At 36.8% G+C, this 20800-nt stretch overlaps 1 protein-coding gene across 2 annotated transcripts in view; it reads right to left on the reverse strand.

Annotated features, from left to right (window-relative positions):
- Nucleotides 1–4743: 4743 nt before the first annotated feature.
- Nucleotides 4744–20800, reverse strand: part of CNTNAP4 (contactin associated protein-like 4) — a 276153-nt gene continuing 260096 nt past the window's right edge. For both annotated transcript variants that reach the window (XM_011990104.1, XM_011990105.1), the window contains 3 exons: nucleotides 10150–10368; nucleotides 9743–9814; nucleotides 4744–5512 (listed from right to left, as the gene is read on the reverse strand). In XM_011990104.1, coding sequence (XP_011845494.1) covers nucleotides 5319–5512; nucleotides 9743–9814; nucleotides 10150–10368 — 485 coding nt within the window. In that variant the 3' untranslated portion in view covers nucleotides 4744–5318. The remainder of the gene's footprint in view (nucleotides 5513–9742; nucleotides 9815–10149; nucleotides 10369–20800) is intronic.

The raw sequence follows: 20800 nt of genomic DNA on the forward strand, positions 1-20800 counted from the left end.
ATGCTATGTAGACTTCACTGGAAGTCACCAGTGGGAACATCACATTGAAAAACTCAGGGTACCATAGCAGTGCCAGATCACCTGGGGTAGAGAAACACAACGTTCTAAAAAGGTTCCTGGCTTGCAATTGGGCCCTGCTAAAGATGAAGTGCCTTACCTAACACTGGCACAGCAAATATGAGCAGAAATGCCTATAATGAGCTGGGTTCTGTCAGGTCCGCCAAGTCATAAAGTTACCTGGCCCAGCAAGAAGCCATCATCAACTGGAAATGGTGCATCTGGGGTTAAGCATGAGCAGGTGCCAGCAAGCTGCATAAGCCAGTAGCTGAGACCACTGTGATCCACCCACTGTCCCACCAGTACCTTTCCCTCAGCTCACACCTAGGGCTGCATGAAGGGTCTCTTACCATCAACTGCTGGAGAAGGGAAATATCTGATCTTGGCATGGATGGGTTGACTTGGAATATGGGTGCAAGGTGAACATTGAAGATGGCACCACTACAGTGCCAATTAGGGTGGCATCACAAGATGGCAATGAGGGAAAGCCTTCCCAACGGGAGAACATTTGTATGGCACCCTTGCTTATTCACTCTGCATGAAAGGAATAGACCAAGGTTATAATTTATATATACATATGAAGTTATATTATATGCTATATGGACTTATGGGCAGTAGGTTGGTCAGTTTGTCAGAGATCTAGAAAGAGACTGGAAGACTGGAGACAAGGAGGTCTGAAGTAGAAGCATGTGAATGGACCTGTGGGAGTGGTCATAAAACATAAAATTCTTTGCCCACCTTGGAAAGAATCATGGAAGAATCACTAAACAACAATTAGTAGACAGAATGACTTACGCATGGTTGGCATTAACCAACTTCAATCACTGGCCACCAAAGTGCTGCGGCAATGAGCATATGAACAGAGTAGCCATGGAGGCAGGGGTAGGAGCTACTCACAGACAAGCGGTGAGCATTCGCACTCATCAGGACTGATCTAGCTACTACCACTCCTGAATGTCCTAATGATCTACAACAGAGACCACTGTTAATGCCCCCAAATAACTTCTCTCTACAAGCAGATACATTTTATGGCAAGTTGACTACATCAGATCCCTCTATTCTGAAAGGGACAGAGATTCATTGTCGTAAGAATTATGACTTCCTTCAGGTTTGGGTTGTCTTTACTGCCTGCAAGCCATCAGCCACCACCACCTGTTGAGGGTCTATGGAGCCCCTATGGTGGTGTGGACCAGCATATCTCATGGCAGTGTGCGCACTCCCACTTATCCTTTGCTGTAATGTGGATCTTTCACTGATTCGAGATTTTCTGAGAGGCTATGTGGAGTAACTGTCTGTAACCAACAAGTGAGAGAGTTGCCATTACACTCTGAGGAAAGGAGAAATGTGCTTTGCATGGTGATATTTATTTGATCAATGTTAATGGTATTGCAAAAGTAGAGCAGATATACCCTGAGAAGGTGGTAAGAGACAAGGGTTCAAACTCCTTGTTGTGTTGTCAGCTAGTGTAGATAGTAGGGGAGGAAAAGGATGAGTACAAGCTACAGCTAAGAGATTACCTGCAGTGGTAGGGTCTGTGGTTTATTCCATACTACTCCCTCCTGTCCAAGATATGAAGCTCACTAGAATTCTGAAGGAGCTGCTCCCAGAACTCATATGAAGCAGATCGATCTGATTAGCACAGGGGCAAACCTCAGAGATGCTGTACTGTGCCACTGAGATTCGTATTTCAGGACTCAGCAATTTATTCTTCTCAGCTGCTGGTGATGTTTGTCCTCCCTCTTCAGGAACCACCTAAGCTGAAAAGAGCTATTTGTCCAAGTTCATGCCCAATTCATCAAGCAGTTAATATCCAATGCCTGGTCAATGCAGGAGTATAAATTCCCATTTCATCCACTCTAACTCAGGACATCACTAAAGGACCATGTCAACAGGGTCAGCTGATCCCTTCTTGTGACCACACCACAGCCTTGCATCTCCATCTGCCCCATCCCACATCATCTTTTCTTCAACAGGTGTTGATCTCTACAGGAGCCTCTAATAGATTTCTTCCAGGGTAATCTCTGTCTCAAAGTTTGCCTCCCAGGGAACCTAACCTGTAGCTGCAGGTTATTTATAAACATAGAGACAGTGAAAGAGATAGTTAAAAGATTTTTAACTTTCTGTTAAAAATCTTAAGGGGATCTGGCAATGGAAAGCTATTCTTTGTAAGCTTTCCTGAGCTGTTTGATTTTTTAAGTATGTGCATGTATTTTTAATAAATAAGCACAATGTTAAAATAGGAAAACAGATTTTTTTAAAGATTGCACTGGAAAAGTCATTATAATTGTAGGCCAGATTTATTTTCCATCTCCTTTTATTTTTATTTGCAAATCTTCAAAGCCAAGCTCCAGCTTTCTTAATCACATTGTAAGTACACTATGTTGTTCCCTTATCTTCATTTCTTACTATTTCTTGCACACACAAATGTGCTCACCCACCCACATCCCTAACACAAAGACATTCAGCTTCTGAACTTTTTCCTCCATGTTACCACTCTGTCTCATTCAGACTTTGGAAAAGTGGAAGATAATCAGGATATATTGAAGGTATCCAGTCGATTTGTCATTTAGTTGATACATGAGTTTGAAAATCAAACAATTTGCTTCAACATGCATTGATTTAGAATGTGTCTAACTTATCCTTCTATCAGGAGGAAAATATTTGATGATTCCCTCAGTGACATCTAATTTCTATTGTGGACTTCACAAAGCCTATATAAAAGTGCTACTGCGATAATAATTGTCTCTCCTGCAGTCAACGATTATAAACCTACTGAATATTTTTTTTAAAAAAAGCCAAACCTATCCACAGCAATGACCTATCAAATAAAGTTTGATGTTCATTTAGAAAAGATAATGGATAAGTTGTAGAATTACAGATCATTGTGGACAAAGAGAGTATCAAGATCCTTCAGATTTTTCTAGACCACTAAATAATTGTCAAGATTCCAGGTCTTGGAAGCACCAAGATCAATATCATGTGAAGTAAAAAGAACATTGTAGTCACAACTTCAGCACTTACACACTGATACGTGTCCCCTTGGGAATGTTAATTGATATATCTACATCCTGGACTTTTCATCTGTAAAACTGTTTGCACTAAATCATGTCAGTGCTGTCCAATTCTATGAGGGACTCTGTTATTCTGAAGGACAAAAACATCTACTGAAAGATAATTTTGAAATGATTGACTTCTGTCTTGCATTTTAGTTCAAAAATGCATTTTATTAATAATAAGAGATTACAAATCAGGAAATCAAAGTCATGGCATAGGATGTGTCAATGCATTTTGATGCTATAATGTTGAGTCTCTAGCAGTGCAGACCACAGCGGACTACGAGGCTTCACCAATAAACCTCTCAAGAGTTCAGCTACCAATGAGGTTAATACCGCTACTAAATAACATGAACATTTGCCAAAGATTCAGAACTATAATGACATTTGCATTCAGCTTTGCATCAAATAATGCCATTTCTATGTTAAATCCTTCCCTTGTCACCATAGGTCTTCCAATCAAAGAGTGATACCATTTACCAACATAGGTCCTTGGTCCTTTGTAAACTACTATGTTAATTCAGGTTCCTAAGATTTAGTCAGACATTTGCAGAAACATCGATATGGATATAATGCTATGAGAAAAGAGAGGCAGGTTTTAGAAGAAGAGTTAACAAGGAAAATATAGAAAATAAGATGATAGTAATGCTAAATTTACATATTTCCAGATTCTTCTGGTGTAGACAAAGTAAGAAATCCAATATTTACTTGGGAGGCACTTGAAGGTGTGAGTATGGATAAAAGAGTGCCTTTATTGTATGATTGGCTTATGGAATTCAAAGATAGCTCCTTGTATGCATGGTCTCAGGATTAATTATTTTAACAGTTCCATAAGGTTATTGATCATTCTTTGATCTCAGTGTATAATACACCCTAATCAGAATGTACCATTCAGCAAGTTGGATTGATTCTTTGTAATTTTTGAGAAATTCACCCCATCGTTTCAGATGAGAAGTGTCTGGAATGACAAATTCAGTGTAGATCATTTGATATGCTATCTCCCCTTAGAGTGTGCACTCTTTAATTACTGATTGTATAGATCACTGATGGTTGCAGCTCATATTTCAAAAAGTATGTACTGGAAGTCTATGCACAGCAAAATGTACACCTGAAGGGGTATATATTTCCGAATGGGAAATGGAGCTCTATACTTCAATTTGCCTCTGTTTTGGTAATATATAAGACGATTCGTGAAGTATAATCATTGAAGATCAAGGCAAAGTTTGTGATAAACTTCAGAAAAACAGAAATGTAAACCAATAAAGAACTGACATAGGTTTGGGGAAAATATTCTCCTAAGTATATTTCATTTGAGGTATTACAGTTGTAAATTAAAAAATAATTTTTTTGCTGTGTTAAGAACTTTTTTAAATATATCAACAGTTTAGTTGAAAACATTTTACATTCTTTGGGAAACTGGCGTTACTCAGGGTCTTAAGTACTGTCACCAACAAACAATGGTAGCAAATCAATTGGAAAACTTTTTTTAAAAGGAAAGACATTACATACTAACAACCACTGCACTTTGAGTCTTGTTAAATACAACTTATATGTTCAGAGTTGAAGTCTGACACTCAAAACCAAATGTATTCAACAATGTTAAGAAGAGATAAATAGAATAATGAGCAATACAAACAAAGCAACGACAACAAAACATTTTTCAAGACTATTGATGTATTGTATTGAATATAATACAGAGAAAGGCAAAGGGCTTTATAATGCTTGTGGCCACTGAAGATGCAAACACCGGCCAAACAGGATCTGAGAAGCATTTCCAGGTCTATGAATAACACCATGGGAAGACAAAAGCAAACACAGCAAATGTTCTCAAATAAAGCAAGGTCATTATAGTCCAAATTTAATTTTTACCTCTAACAAAACTTATGTATTACATGGTTAAGAGACCAAGGCTACAGTTTTCACATGTAAAAACTGTAGCCATTAAGCAGGTTAAACTTGTTTTAGATCATACCAGAACAGTTGTAAATTAACAGCAATATCTAATTTCTTGTTCCATAGAATGAATGCTATGAGAAATATATCACTGGACGAGGCTTGGTGGAGCCACCCCAAGACTGGACATGGCAAGATGGCAGTGCTGCAAACCCATTGCCTGTACATTCAGTGTAAGAACATCCGTTTGTCCACTGAGAGCCCCTGGCTATTAAAACAAACTCTCATAATTTTATGTTAAATCATAGCTGCCAATCAGAAGAAGTACTCTTTCTGATTTTCACTGACTGCATTTTGTATATTAAGCTCACTTTTCAGAACAGCCTCAGCACTGTCTACATTCTCTGACCTTTTTGCCTCACTTCTTTTATATAACCTTTTCTGCTGATAAATGCGAACAGCTATGGCAGTGATGCAAAGCAAGATAAAAATCACAACAGCTATCAGACCTAGGGAGAGAAAAGAAATATAAAGTCAGAATTTCTGTCCAAGTAGAAACTGTGCTGACTTCATTGCTTAATAAGTCATCGTAACATTATTTTCCACTTAAGCATCTACTACATACAAATTGGAAATATAAAAACTTCAGATATTCTGGTTCAAGCAGTATCATTGTATGTTGAGTTTATTTCTGAGTTCTATCAGCCTTGTGGGTTCACCTACGTTTATTCTAAATGCATATTATATCGGATTTACTTAGTGCGTTTATATTTAACACAAGGTATTAACTATATGTCTCTAGGACTATGTGGCCACTTCATATTAGTTTTAATTATTTTGAAAGTATAGAGTAGTAGCAACATCATAAAATGATTAACATGTTTTGTGATTAAATATGTAAACATTTTAATGAAATTGTTATTCAATTATTTGTTATACTGTTGAACAGCAGAAATGGGTTATGTAAATAAATCATTTGAACCAATAAAACATAGATATATAGATATGCTTAAATTATTTCTATATGAGGAATGTTGTTTTAACACTTCTAGTTGTAAATACAAATTCTAAGTATTGCAATTCTTAACTATGCCAATGGTTACCAACGCTGGCATTATATTAGGTCAGTAGTCCTCAAAGTGGGATCTGTAGACCTGTGGTGGTCCCTGGGACACTTTGAGAGGACATGGGGGCTCAAAACTATTTTCATAATAATTCTAAGATGTCTTTTTCACTGTGTTGACATTTCCATTTCCATTTTAATATGGAACCAAATTTGGTATAAAACAAGGTTAGGTAAAATTCCTGGTACTTAGCACAAATTAAGGCAAGGACACAAAACAATAATAGTAATCACTGAATTCATGAAGTAGAAAACATTTCACTGCCAGGCAATTGTAGGAAAAGGCATAAAAACCCAAATTTATTTAAGAATATCCTTAATGAAGCTGTAAAAACTATTCATTTAATTAAATCTGACCCTTGACTGCAAGACTTTCTAACATTTTGTGTGTTAAAATGGGAAATACAAATAAAGTACTTCTGGTTCACTCTGAAGTATGATCATTGCCTCCAGGAAAAGCACTTACGTGAACCTTTGAGTTGTGAACTGAATTAGTTGCTTTTCGCTTCATGTAACACCATTTTTATTTGAAAGAATGACTAACAGACAAACTATGGTTGTTCAGACTTGGGTATTTGGTGGATATTTTCTCTAAAATGAATGAAGTAAATGTGTCACTTCAAGAAAAACCATTATACAGCATATGTTGTGAATGATAAAATTCAAGCTTTCAAATGAAAAATTGAACTTGGAAAACAATTTTCTGCCACCAAGAGTGTGAGAGTTGCCTAATACTTAAAGAATTTTCTGATAAGATCAGTGGAGGTACAATCTAACGTCCTTTTCTTAGACAAAAATAGGTACTACGAAAATAGCAATGTGAATCAGATCTCATATGGTAAAACTAAGACTCTATTCTAAAGTAGATGCATACAACTGTAACAGAGTGCACGGAAGTCAAAGATTTGAAGGTTTTTATCAATCACAATAGATTCCTGTGCATATAAACTGCTAGGCCAATTCACCCTGGTCAATTATAGCATGTCCAATAGCCAAGCCAATTTTTCGCTAGGTCAGCCTTACCTGAGAAAGGTAGCAATTCTTTGCTGCTTAATATAAATGTGGTAACCAAATTCTGTACATGAAATCTGAAGAATTCATTACTTAATACGATTGCTTTTGTTATTAGTCACATTAATTCATGAATAACTTAAATCAGAATATTAGTTGTTACATATTTTGCTTCTCATTTTAGAAAAAAATAATCAGTTGAATTGCTATAAATATTTCTACAGGCTAGTTACAGGCCTCTGACTTGAAGAGAAAGATTCTGAACAATTTCAACGTGAAAAATTTCGAAATATGATATAGACAGCAGACAAGTGCAATTATAGAATGAATGTTACATTGGCCTAGACAGAATATCCAGACAGTCAAAATCAGGGACGGCCTCTGGAACTTGTTTGTTCCATGTATGTAATTTAGCACTTAATTTGGGGAAAGTGCTGTGTCAGGATTTGTTGTGCTCAAGAAAAACTTTGATTACACCTGTTATACCAGAAATATAAAAATAAAAAATAAACTAGTTATTATGAATAAAATGTGGCCAGCCTCTATGATGCTGCATCTAAAGCACTGTGTGAATCTGTTTTTATGAAAATGTATATATAGCTTTCTCTCTGGCTAAATCTGTCTGTATCTGGGTAGCCTGGCCAGAAACCCTCTACCACATTTGGACCACCACCTTTAAATGTATTATTAAATCAATTATCCCATCTTATACCATTCATTTTGTAAGTAAAAAAAAATCATCTAAGATGTAGAACACAGGGGGATTAGCCAATTTGGAAAATCCTTGGATGGATTAATTATTATTATATAGTGGGTGCAATTTATGAGTAACTAGACAATGAACAAAGGACTCTACCACAATTCTGCCAGATTGTGTAACACACTGGAGGACTATACACTATGATTTGGCAGATAAATTGTGTGTGGCCCAGACAAGGCCTTCAGAGGTTACATGGCCATTACCAGATGCTCTGCTTCTGAAGTTCAATCTCTGCAATGACCAAAACCAGACATCATTAGTTTCAGGGACCCTGGCAAGCCCCTGAACTACAAACCTTCCATATTGTTTCTGTCCTGAAAATTTGAGCTAAGTGAGGATTTCACAGATGAACTGTAACTTGTTTCTATTCTAGAATAATATTAGAATGACTTATCAATGCACCTCTTGTTTAATTCTGTAAATCTTGCCAATGATGTTTCAGCAAAATAACAATAGTCTAAAGATTAAATAATTTGTTCTAGCATTGGCTTGATGACTACACACTGCTCTATATTTCCACCTGTCTCTGTGTCTCTATTACCTGAATCTATCCTGGTTGAAGGTCTGGAAAAAGCAATATTACAAGACTGACACAACTTGCTTGACCAGGAATTCTAGCTTAAACTCTTGGACACATTGTAAATGCTATAGCTTTAAGTGAGTTTTTACTGTATAATGTATTTCTTTTAGACATACAATTATTAACTACTCTTCAAATAGAGTTTTTTTGTTTGTTTTGGGTTTTTTGTTTTGCATGTTTGGTGATTAAATGGGAATTCTATATTTTATATCTTTAATTTGCACATCATTAATTTGAGAAACGGAAAAGCAACTGAAATAGCATGGGGGAGTTAATATCCACACAAAGATTTGACTGGTATTATTTGCTGTCCAAATAAAATCCTAACTACTTGAAAGCAATATATGTCTAGATGAATATAAAAAATACACCCAAATGAATCAGGTATAAAGCCACATAAATTGCCCAAGTATATGAATAATCATATTACTGGCACAAAAACTTTAAAAGTATATCTCCCTGGCAATGCAACAGAATAACTGTTTACTTTCTATATCCATATCATATTCAGAGTGTAAAGAAAGGTGAACCACTGAACATTTCAATAATCTGATTAATAACATTCTTAAGAGCATTAATCAAGAGAAAAAAGGCTTGTTTTTTGAGTTGCTTTTGAAAAAAGAAAATCAGAGAATATGCTGTCACATTTCCAGGGAGATATGCTTTAAAAGTTTTTAATTCTGCAGTTTAAAGTTATTACTAATCACTTTTAGTTCAATAATCTAATATTTGATAAAAACACAACTGAAAGTGTAATATTTAGTTGATAGGAGTATCTTTAAATAGTTTACTATGCAAATATCCCCCTTTATTAAGCCTTAAGGCAATACAAAATATATGCTTCTAGTGTTAATCTCAGGTTTTTCTACTTTTTGCATGGACCTTTCCAGAAGCAGTGATCTGTCCAAGAAATGAAGAAAAATGAAATTTACTCAAATATATTCACAATTCTCTAGTGATTACATGAGGCTATTTTTAAGCTTTATAATACTCATTACTACACAAGTTACCAATTAATCTTTGAGTGCCATGCTTCAGTGAAATTGTCAATTATTTATACCAAAAATCTCCAAGGAAGCAGATAATTCAGAAAGATTCTAAAGACAATCCAGTACAAATAGTAAATCACCCCATTGTCCTCAGGATTCAGTGCTTGGCACTTGGAGTATGTGCAGATTCTTCACAGTTTCTACAATGCTAAATATTCACCATCATTATTAATAAGAAGAAGAACCAAAGAAGAGATCATTCATGCTTCTTATTACCTCCAATTACGGCAGAGTCACTTTTGATTGCATTAGCAAGGGGCTGTTTGTCATCTATTGTTCCAGAATGATCTGCAGTTAAAGCACGACAAAGGGGGAAGGTGATATGGGCCAGCAAAAGAAGAACTTTTGAAAAAAATCATAAATGTTTTAAACCAGAGAGAATTATGGAGGTGAATGTGGGATCTCTGTTATTTTCAATTTAAGCAATGTCAATGGCATTGACCCCCATAAATAAGAAGTTGAGCATCTAGAAAAGAAAAGGGAAAGAGAACTAAAAACTAAACAAACAAAACCAACTTTCAGAAGCCATCTTGGGAAGGTAGCCTGAAAGCAACATGAAAAGTTTTCTAAATTTCATGGACAAGCTGGGTTTGTGACTGAGTAGAGGAAGAACCCTAAGTCACCTGCAAACAAGTGTGTCCTTTCCCTTGTCGTGGCATCAGTGCCAGGCTGGGCCACACAGCTGGACTCGGTCACATGTCCTGTAACAGTGACAGGGTCTGGGTGGCTGGGATGCAGAGCTGCCTTCAGAGGGGCCACGTGGCTGAGCTGCACTGCAGAGAGGCAGCCTGTGAAGCCCTGTGCACCTGCCAGTGCAGTCTCCTGGTCCACATCACTGTGTTCTGGAAATTCAAAGACACACCGAAATATTAATAGTGAAAAGTGAAAATGACAATGACGCAGAAACGGAGGATTCTGAGTTTGTTAATGCAATAGGAATAAATATAAAGTTACCACATTCCTTTTTAATTTTGTCTTTACTAAAAAGATAAAAATCCATTAGTCTTTCCACAACTATTGGTAAGATTTCCAATGTTAATGAAGTCAAGTTTTGAAGCATGGGTTATGAAAAATGATAGGGCAAGCTCTCTGGAAACAAAGCAGAAGAACAGGTCAGGTTAAGAAGTGATGAGAGTATCATGATATTTTTAATTTAAATATAGATTATTGCAATGTATTTACAATAGGGCTTGTAGTCAATATCAAGAGGTACGTCCAGAATTTGAAAACAAGTTCAGTACAGCTTTCAAGACTTATGCCATGAAAGTAACAGAAACTAGAGAGAAAATTGAGCCTCTGGACTTATGTTGTCAGATGCCCAACTTGACAATTTGTTCTGGCTGAAAGCTTTCTGATACTTTATGACCTCACCCAAACATACCAGGAGGATGATACTATCATGCAGTGGAGGCCATACCTCGAAGTTATTAGGGTGTCTCTCTAATTACTCATGCACAGCAATAAAACCCTTCATACCCCTATGCTTTTTCTTCCTGTTTCAATGACAGCCTGTCACTGGGACAGAAATATCTGTGCCCTCTAAAGACAGATAATTTCTTCTTCCTATTAATAAAAATTTAGTTAGTATGAGACTCTTGTGGAACAGAGACTGGTTTTAATGCTAGGATATTAATTATAATTTCACATTAGAAATATATAAAACATACCCCTTGCTTGGTAAGCATGAAATCTAAACAAGCGAAATTTATTGTAGAGTTTGAAGGCTCAAATATCATCAAAATACAATGCATCCATCCACCCAGTGTGATAAAAAAAAAAAATAGCACAACTATTGATATGGTTTGGCTCTGTGTCCTCATTCAAATCTCATCTTGAATTGTCATCCCCATAATCCCCACGTGTCAAGGGAGGGACCCGGTGGGAGGTGATTGGATCATGGGGGCAGTTTCCCCCATGCTGTTATTGTGATAGTGAGTGAGTTCTCATGAGAGCTGATACTTTTATAGGTGTTTGGAAGTTCATCCATTGTTCTCTCTCCTGCTGCCATGTGAAGAAGGTTTTTGCTTCCCCTTCCCTTTCCCCTTTGCTTTCTGCCAATTATAAGTTTCCTGAGGCCTCCCAGCCATGCGGAACTGTGTTGATTAAACCTCTTTCCTTTATAAACTACCCAGTCTCAGGAAGCTCTTTATAGCAGTGTGAGAACGGACTAATATAACTATCCTCCCCTGCACTGTATATAGGTAGGGAAAGACAAAAGGTGCACTTTAGTCTTTCTTTTGAAAATATGAAAATACGTGAGTGTATATTCAGGGCAACTTGAATCTATGTTCCCAGGAAAGTTAAGTTAAATTAAAAGTAAAAACAATGCAATAGATATTAAGCATATTTAAGTGTATATTATGTGCTAGCCAGTGTTCTAAAAGATTTGCACGCTACTGATAAAACTTTACAGTAGACACTGGAGTGTATTATCCAAGTCACACAGATGAAACAGTTCAGAATTTTAACTATTCACCTGAGGTTACACAGTTGTTGGCATTACTGGACCTCTGGCCTACTGTATTCCAAATTATGAGCTTCTTTTGAGATATTGGTTGAGACACTCTTTCTTTTAGTCTGCTTTCAGTCTCTGTAGTGGCTTTTATTTATTTATTGATTTTTTAAATCATTTTTGCTTGAGAGCTAGACTTTAACCCTAGGCATCTGAGCTCTAATTTTTTTTTTTTTTTTTAACAGAGTCTTGCTCTGTTATCCAGGTTGGAGTGCAGTGGCACGATCTCAGCTCCCTGCAGCTTTTGCCTCCCAGGTTCAAGTGATTCTCCTGCCTCATCCTCCTGAGTAACTGGGATCACAGGCATGCACCACCATGCCTGGCTAAATTTTTTGTATTTTTAGTAGAGTTTTGCCATGTTGGCCAGGCTCGTCTTGAACTCCTGGCCTCAAGTGATCCACCTGCTTCGGCCTCCCAAAGTTGCTGAGATTATAGGCATTAGCCACCGCACCTGGCTGATTATATCTAAGTTTTTAAAGAATTTTGGGGGGGGCTCCATTTTCATTCATGTTTTCTATGTAATAATAAAAATCCTGATTGAATGTTTAGTATTATGAATATCATCCTCTATAAAAAGAAAATGGAAAATTAGAGAGATTATATCACTTTCCTGTTGTGAGGGATCTGGTATTGAGCCACGTTCTGACCCACCTTGCTCTTCTTCAGACCCAAAGATAGCACCGAGGGAGCCTCACTCTGCTGCTTACATACGAGGCTGTGAGCTCCTCCAACATCAAGGTAACTGCCAACATCCAGCATAATGTCATTACATAGGAGGCAGTTCATCAGTGCGTATGGAATCAAAGAAATCATTTAGTCCACCTTAGCAATCATTCATTTGAATATATGTAGATTTAAACATATATATATATGAAAAAGACTGCATTCTTGATTTGGAGGTTTTTTTGTTTTTTGTTTTTTTGTTTGTTTTTTTTTTTTTACTTTAATGAGAAATTAAAAAGAAAATATACTGTCATAGGAGTGTAATTCGGACAGTGCTTTTCACATTTCTTCTACAAGGTTAAAATGTTGAATAACATTTCCACAGGCCTTTAAAAAAATCTTCCCTTTTCAGCCCCTCCCCGCCAGACAAGATTGACTTCCCTGGTAATAATCTGATATGAGATATATTTTTAAAGCCTCACACTTACAAATTGAAAACATTTTACCTATTTCAAAATTATTGTACAAAAACCATTAACTGCTAAAACTCAAAATGGACACATGGTCAGTTGATATTTATCCTTTTATGAGCTAAAGAAACAAAACAAATATCCTGAGGTTTGAGTATTTTACATGTTATCAGGGGAAGGGAGAGAGACAATAAACATAGAAACAAACACTATCATGACTGATACTGCCATGAAGAAAACAAATTAGACAATGTGATGGCTGTAACTGGAAAAGAAAATTATCCTGATGGATTAGGTTATATTTATGTATTTATTTTAAGGGTGACTTCTTTTTGCAGCCCTACTCCCTTAATACACTATGGATATTATTCCAGCATCTTCTGGCTGTATTACTTCTTTTTCAATATTTGTAAGATACCCTGTGATTTTTGAATTTTCATCAGATTGTCCCTAAGTGTGTATCTTATCTCAGTATTCTGCATAGAACATGATAAGCCCTTTCAATCTCAGACACAAAGTTTTTATTTAGCTTGGAAAATTTCATATATTGTGCACACGATTAGTGTTTCACCTTCATCCTTTTTATTTTCTTAGAATGCCAATTTTTCACATTAGGTCTCCTCTATACATTCTCTAAATTCATTTTATTTCCCTCCTGATTTCTATTATTTAGGACTTATATCTCTGTGGGTCAAATACTTCATTCACTTGATCTTCCAGATGCAAAATCAAGTAGAAAAAAGATCATTCTTTCCTTTTAAATTCTTTGTTTGGGGAAAAAAATCATATTTTGTAGATCCTCAAGGTATTTTTCTTGCTTTATGAGAATTTCCTTAAAGTACTCTTACTGAGCCTCACTCATGTTGTTGTCTGTCTCCTTGAATAGCTTTATTTTGATAGAAAATCATTTTGGTTTAATTTTTTTCTCCTTTTATTGATGTTGAATGGTTTTAAGTCTGGAGTTGGTTTGTTAGTTTAATTTTTAATCTGCTTGCTGGTACCCAGCCACTGACCACCTTAGGTGGCTCACACCCAGGGCACGTAGACAGTGTGGTGGTCTGGGTGGACCAGGAGCAGAGCTGTAGGCCACGGCCCTGAGAGGAAACCTCTCCTCACCCAACCTTGGGACAGAGAGGGCATGGCCCTAATTTCAGGTCATCTCAGCATCTTGAGAAACAGAGAAAATGGGCACATTAATATTTTCTAATGCTTAGCTTTCCCCATGGGGTCCAGGGACCTCTGTAAGGCAAGCAATCCCCAAGATCCAGCAATTCAAATTCCCCACCGCCCCCACCTAGATTCTTCTAGGCCGGCCCCTGGACTTTCTTCCAATTGAGAAGGTACAAAGCCCCACAAGAACCTCCTCACTGGTTCCCTCCAGGATCTCCCTGCCTGTCCGCCTGGACCAGCAACTCATTTCAGAAGCATCTATGGTGTAGAATTCGAATCGGAAGTGGAGGAAAACTATAAGCAACTCAGCAGCCATCCTCCCAGAATTGAGTGCAAACAAAATTAACAGCTATATTAAGTTGCTCATAAGCAGAGTTGGCCTTAGAAATACATAGCATCAGATATCTGCTTTGACAATTGTGCTAATAAGCTAATGGACAAAAATATAAGTTTTTCTTGTTATCTGACTCCCAAAAAGCCAACACAGTGTAATATGTTAGAACAGGGTAGGTGGAGGGAGAAACTGATGACAATGTCTCCTACTTCACAGAAATCTGGACCAAACAATCATGTTTTAGGTGTTTCTTGTCATAACAATCCTTAACTGACTCAGACTTCTAGGTATTTGGACCTGTTAAAGAGTAACCCTCAAGTGTATTTTCCAATAAAGGGAGTGACTTCTGCTTGTAAAAAGAAGAAATCTTTTAACAAAAAGGCCTGCAAGAAAAATGGAGTACTGAGAAATTAGAATTTGGAGAAGTGCCCTTTTATGACAGAGAAATGACTGTTTTTTGGAAGATGTGACAATACATGTAACAACAATTACAAGGAGTGGTTTATGAAATTTTCTGTGGCGTAAACAAAAAAATTAAAACTTAGAGAACGAAGTACTTTATAGGTCCTACCTATGAGAAGGAGTCATTTAAAAAGAAAGATCTCAATGTCTGGAATCCATAAAGAAGACTTGCCAAAAAAAAAAAAAAAAAATGGTGCAACAAATCAAGAGAGCCAGAGCTAGAACTGAATGGTGCACTTTTACTACTTTATGCAATTCCACCAGGGACTCAACACAAAAAGAGTTAGTGGGAAAGTAAAATGGCAAAGCAGACAAAAAGTACTATGCGGATAGAGGCAGTTTATCATAAAAGGTATTTGTTTGCCAACCAAACCTACTGTACTGAGTTATAAACCTGAAAGCCTGATTAATGCACAAGTTATGTACAGGCAGCTACCTTAACAGTGACAGGTATTTCTCTTTTGCTTTCAGCATAACCTGTCTCGTCTTATGTGTCATGTTACAAGGTGCTTGCAAAAATCACAGCATACTTACAGGTAAGCTAATTAAACTTTCTTTTGTACCCCTTTGGCTTTGAAGCTGGTTTTACTTAAAATATCCTTGAGATGGAAGATTGCCTCTAAAGCTCTTCTGGGGAGACTGAGTAGACATCCTCTTCTCTCAGACCACACATTTTATTTACATCTGGCCTAAATTGCCACTGCAGAAACCTGAGTGTGCTTCCTGAGCTCTGCAGACTCAAAAGAGATAAATGATCCCTATGGGTCATCGCCTCTAAATATACCCAAGCTACTACTCAGAACGAGTGAAAATAATCTCCAGGCTTATAGAAAACTCCTATAACATAAAAATGAACAGAACTCAGAACTTAATTTTACAATGAGTTTTGGAGATAAAAAGCAGATGTAGCACACCCTATTAATGATGGATGAATGTCAACCAAGTTAATTTAATGCAACCTGGTTTTTACCACTACCATCATGAATTATCAACACATTACTGTTAGTGTTCTTGTGCCATTATGTATTTGACACAAAAAATAACAAATACTAATTATAAATTTCATTCAACTTTCGAGTAGTGATTTTTTTCAGTCATTTTTACAGTGTGTTAAATTATATCATTATTCAAAATGTGGGCATATTTTCCCATGAGAGGTTTTATACAACATTAATAAGATTATGTAAATATCTTAATTGAGATCTTTTTTTTCCCCATGTGGTGGAATTGTGATCCAGTAATGGCTTAATGAATTGGCAAAACAACTTTATATCTGTATATTTCCTTTAATTAATTACATCCCAGAGAGATTTCTTTTTATATAATTTTCTAGTAAATATTTATCTTGAGGAGGCTGATTGACAAATCATTCACTTTGGCATTGGAACTTATGTACATTGTGAACAAAGTACTTAAAGACATGACATCAGACTATCTGCCTTTTCACAGGGAAGACCGGAAAGAAACGAAATGCTTTTTTTCCATCCTCTAGTACTCATTTCTACAAATGAGGATGAACTATACCGACAATTTTCACTCCAATCAACATTAGCAAGCATTACAAGCAGATATCAAGCAAGGGGGATAATTTTAATGTAATAATATTAAATTGTACTATGATGGCGTGAGAATCATCTCTAACACCCCATTACATTTAACAGACAATGCTGGTAGAATTCAATTATCTCTGCACTGATTCTGATTAGTCCTTTGGAATATCATCAGACTCAGTGGTCCCCAACCTTTTTGGCACCAGGGACCAGTTTCAAGGCAGAGAGCTTTCCCACAGATGGGAGTGGGGGGGATGGTTTCGGAACGATTCAAGTGCATTACATTTATTGTGCACTTTCTTTCTATTATGCGCTGTAATATATAATGAAGTAATTATACGATTGGCCATAATGTAGAATCAGTGGGAGCCCTGAGCTTCTCTTCTCGCAACTAGATGGTCCCATCTGGGGGTGATGGGAGATGGTGACAGGTCATTGGGCATTAGATTCTCATAATGAGCACACAACCTAGATCCCTCAAATGTGCAGTTCACAATAGGGTTCTCACTCCTATGAGAATCTAATGCTGTGGCTGATCTGACAGGAGGCAGAGCCCAGGTGGTCATGCAAGTCATGGGGAGTGGATGTAAATACAGATGAAGCTTCGCTTGCTTGACTGCCCACCACTCACCTACTGCGGTGCAGCGCAGTACTGATCCGTGGCCTGCGGTTTAGGAACCCCTGATCATCTGATCTTCTAACATCTCCTTGATGTGGCTGCACAGTGCTCTCTCTCCACTTCACAGCTTCCTTGCTCACACCCCAGCCAATCCCTTCCTTTCTCTTCCTTACATGGATGTCTATTCTTTAATAAACTCACTCACATATTAGCATCAGTGCCTAATTGGGGCTTTATTTTTTACTTATCCCTGGTGTGGGCATTTTTTGTTTGTTTGTTTTTGAGATGCAGTCTTGCTCTGTCACCAGGCTGGAGTGCAACGGTCCGACCTCAGCTCACTGCAACCTCCGCCTCTTCTGTTCAAGTGATTCCCCCTGCCTCAGCCTCCTGAGTAGGTGGAACTACGGCCCCTGCTACCACACCCAGCTAATGTTTGTATTTTAGTAAAGATTGGGTTTCACCATGTTGGCCAGGATGATCTCAACCTCCTGACCTCATGATCCACCCGCCTCGGCCTCCCAAAGTGCTGAGATTACAGGCATGAGCCACAGTGCCTGGCTGGTGTGAGCACCTTTTAAGCCATGTTAGTAAACAATCCCTTTCTCCTTTTTATTTTTGAAATTCTTGTTTTATCATTGTATGAACGTTTCTAGATTTGAGGCACCTGAAAATATATAATTTTGGATTGGTGACTCTTGCTTTTATCATTTGGTATTTTTTTAAGTGTAAGTAGAGCTCTAAGTGTTATTATGCTTGGCTGCCAAATAAAAAGCTTTACCTGTGACATCATTGTCAGAGGAATACACTTGCCCACCCCACAGGACCACATGCTCATGACTATATGTGCTTCTGACAAAAATCTCAACTTCCAAGTTATCATTTGTTCTACTATTAAAATCAGGTAATGTGTTTCTTTCAATATCATGAATGTTCTTTGGATTTGGAACATGACATCTCTGATCTATTTTCATGTATTATGATTACGAGAATAAGTTTCTAGATATGGTCAGCTTAATATAATATAACTAACCCTCTAGAATCAACTAAAGCCTTCACAAGAAGAAAGTCATGCTATGCACTGAAGACAGTCTAAGACATTTTAATTATTAAAAATTTTAAAAAACAATGGACCTGATTCATTTTTTTAAAGATTGTAAGATAGATTTTGTTTTTACTTTTCTTGCTCTAACTTGCACTTTCCTTTTAAAACATGCTTTTAAAATAACCAATCCATTATTTTGAAAGTCATTTCATGATATATTTATAAAATCACAGTTCCTTTAATTTACCTAGGTCACCTTTTGCCTCACCTCTGAGCACTGAAGCGAGTTTTACATAGAGAATTCCTGACACACGGGAGATTTCTCTTAAAGCTCTTCAGAGGAGATTGAGTAGACTTACTTTTCCTACACACTTTATTTACATCTGGCTTAAATCTCCACTGCAGCAATTTGAGAGTACATCTTGGCTCTGCAGCCCCCAAAAAGACAAATGACTATTATGGACCATCATATCTAATATATAAAAGCTATATGCTGAGAAAGAGTGAAAACAATCTCTCAGTTTTTACATAAATAAATCATAAAACTAATCTAACATATAAAAGTCTCCAGGAATAGAACTCAAGAGCTTAATTTTACAGCAAAATTTAATATAAAAAACAAATGCAATAGAGTCTGTTGATTATGGGAGGATCTGAACTGAGCTGTTTAACTAAAACCTTGATCTTCCCACTGTAGCTCTAAACCATCAATATATTATTATTTCCAAAGTTATTAAGTACTTCTATATTTTAATTGTAACAAGCAGTTAGAAATGGTTACCATGTCATCATAGTAGTTTGATATTGTTTCTTAAAATTCACCCACCTTTCTTAGTATCTGCTAGCAAAGTTTTTTTAACAGTGTCAGCAATTCAAAATTACCCTTAGAATCCTTTCTACATTTAAGAAACGAGTACTTGAAAAAGTCAAGAGAGGGAAAGTATTTCCTTTATATCTCTTTTTCCATTTGAAAAAGCATGTGATAGTTATATACTTAAGTCTTTTGTTGTAATTGTAGGCAAATTACAACTCCAAAAAAATTTGGCAATGTTTATATGCTACTCCCTTAGAAGAAATATGCAGAAAGTATAAAAATAGAAGAATTTTAATACATTTTAATTTGGAGGGTAATTTGGGACTACTTTATCTAAAGCAATATTGGGGCACAGTATACTCATGTCAATACAAAGGCACATTTTGCTTTCATGATTATCGAAATCCCCACTGCCATAAGCTCTGTAAGGGCAGATGTAATGTCCACCTTGTTGAGTGGGATTCTCCATTTACATGGTAGGTGACCACAAGGTATGTATTTAATATGTGAATCAAGGAGTCACCTGGGTTTACAAAAATGCAAAACATATTTGATAAGTGCGGAAACATGAGAATGCGCCTCAAAGACCACCGACTACAGGGAGATTGATTGACCAAGGGTCCCAACTGCTGGGCTCTGAACTCCATCCTCATGCTTGCACCAAGGCCATGTTTTCCATGGACTGCCCCCAAGCAATGGTGGGTCACAGCAGGCATTCCAAGACAGGCTCACCCCTGGCAAACAAGGGACTCCTCTGGAGGATGACTTTAACTCAATGGCTCCCTAAACATTTTGCTAAATCTTTCTTAGACTGTACATTGGTCTGAGACACTTCTGTGCTTCCGTCTAATTTTCCCTCTCTCTCTCCATCCCTGTAGACAGAGTGTCATGGACATCTAACGGTCCTGTGTGCCTTAGCCAGCTCACCCCCATTTTCTCTTACGTGATTGTTCCCTTAATAAAGTCCTCACATGCTTAATCCTGTCTTCACAGCTGTTGTTTGGAGGACCTGGACTAACACAATAAGTGACTTCAAGACAGCACAATTCTCTTTGAAATATTAATAACTCTTGATCTATTTCACTATAAATACACTGCATTAAAATACAAGGATGTACTATGTAACATTTTGCCATAAATTCATATACCACACAAAATTTGATCATAAGTTACCAGTTGAATTACCTTTGAATTACAAATGATTAGTCCCTAAAGTTAGCTTTGAATTACAAATGATTAGTCCCTAATCAAGATCCATACCTTAGGCATATGCCAAATCAATTGTCACTTACACTTTTAGGAGAGTGAGTTGACTGAGCCCATAAAGCTCATTGCTCAATCTGGACTTTTATTTTTCAGCATATATGATATGCATATTTGAATAGTATGCAACTCATGAGTAAAAACCTTAACATCTTTAATTCTATAGGAATCTCCCTTATTCAATTAGAAAAAGGGAAATGACTATATATACACTGAATGTTATTCTACTGTTTGGTTAATACAATCCTCCTTATAGGATGAAAATCAGCTTCCCAATTGTTTTATAATATATTGAATATATTTCTACTCGCAGTGGTATAATATCTTGCATAGAAAACCTACTTAGTATTTCTTCTTGACATCTGTGAATGGAGT

This window comes from Mandrillus leucophaeus, unplaced genomic scaffold (assembly GCF_000951045.1).
Source record: "Mandrillus leucophaeus isolate KB7577 unplaced genomic scaffold, Mleu.le_1.0 Scaffold37, whole genome shotgun sequence".
NCBI classification, from domain to species: Eukaryota; Metazoa; Chordata; class Mammalia; order Primates; family Cercopithecidae; genus Mandrillus; species Mandrillus leucophaeus.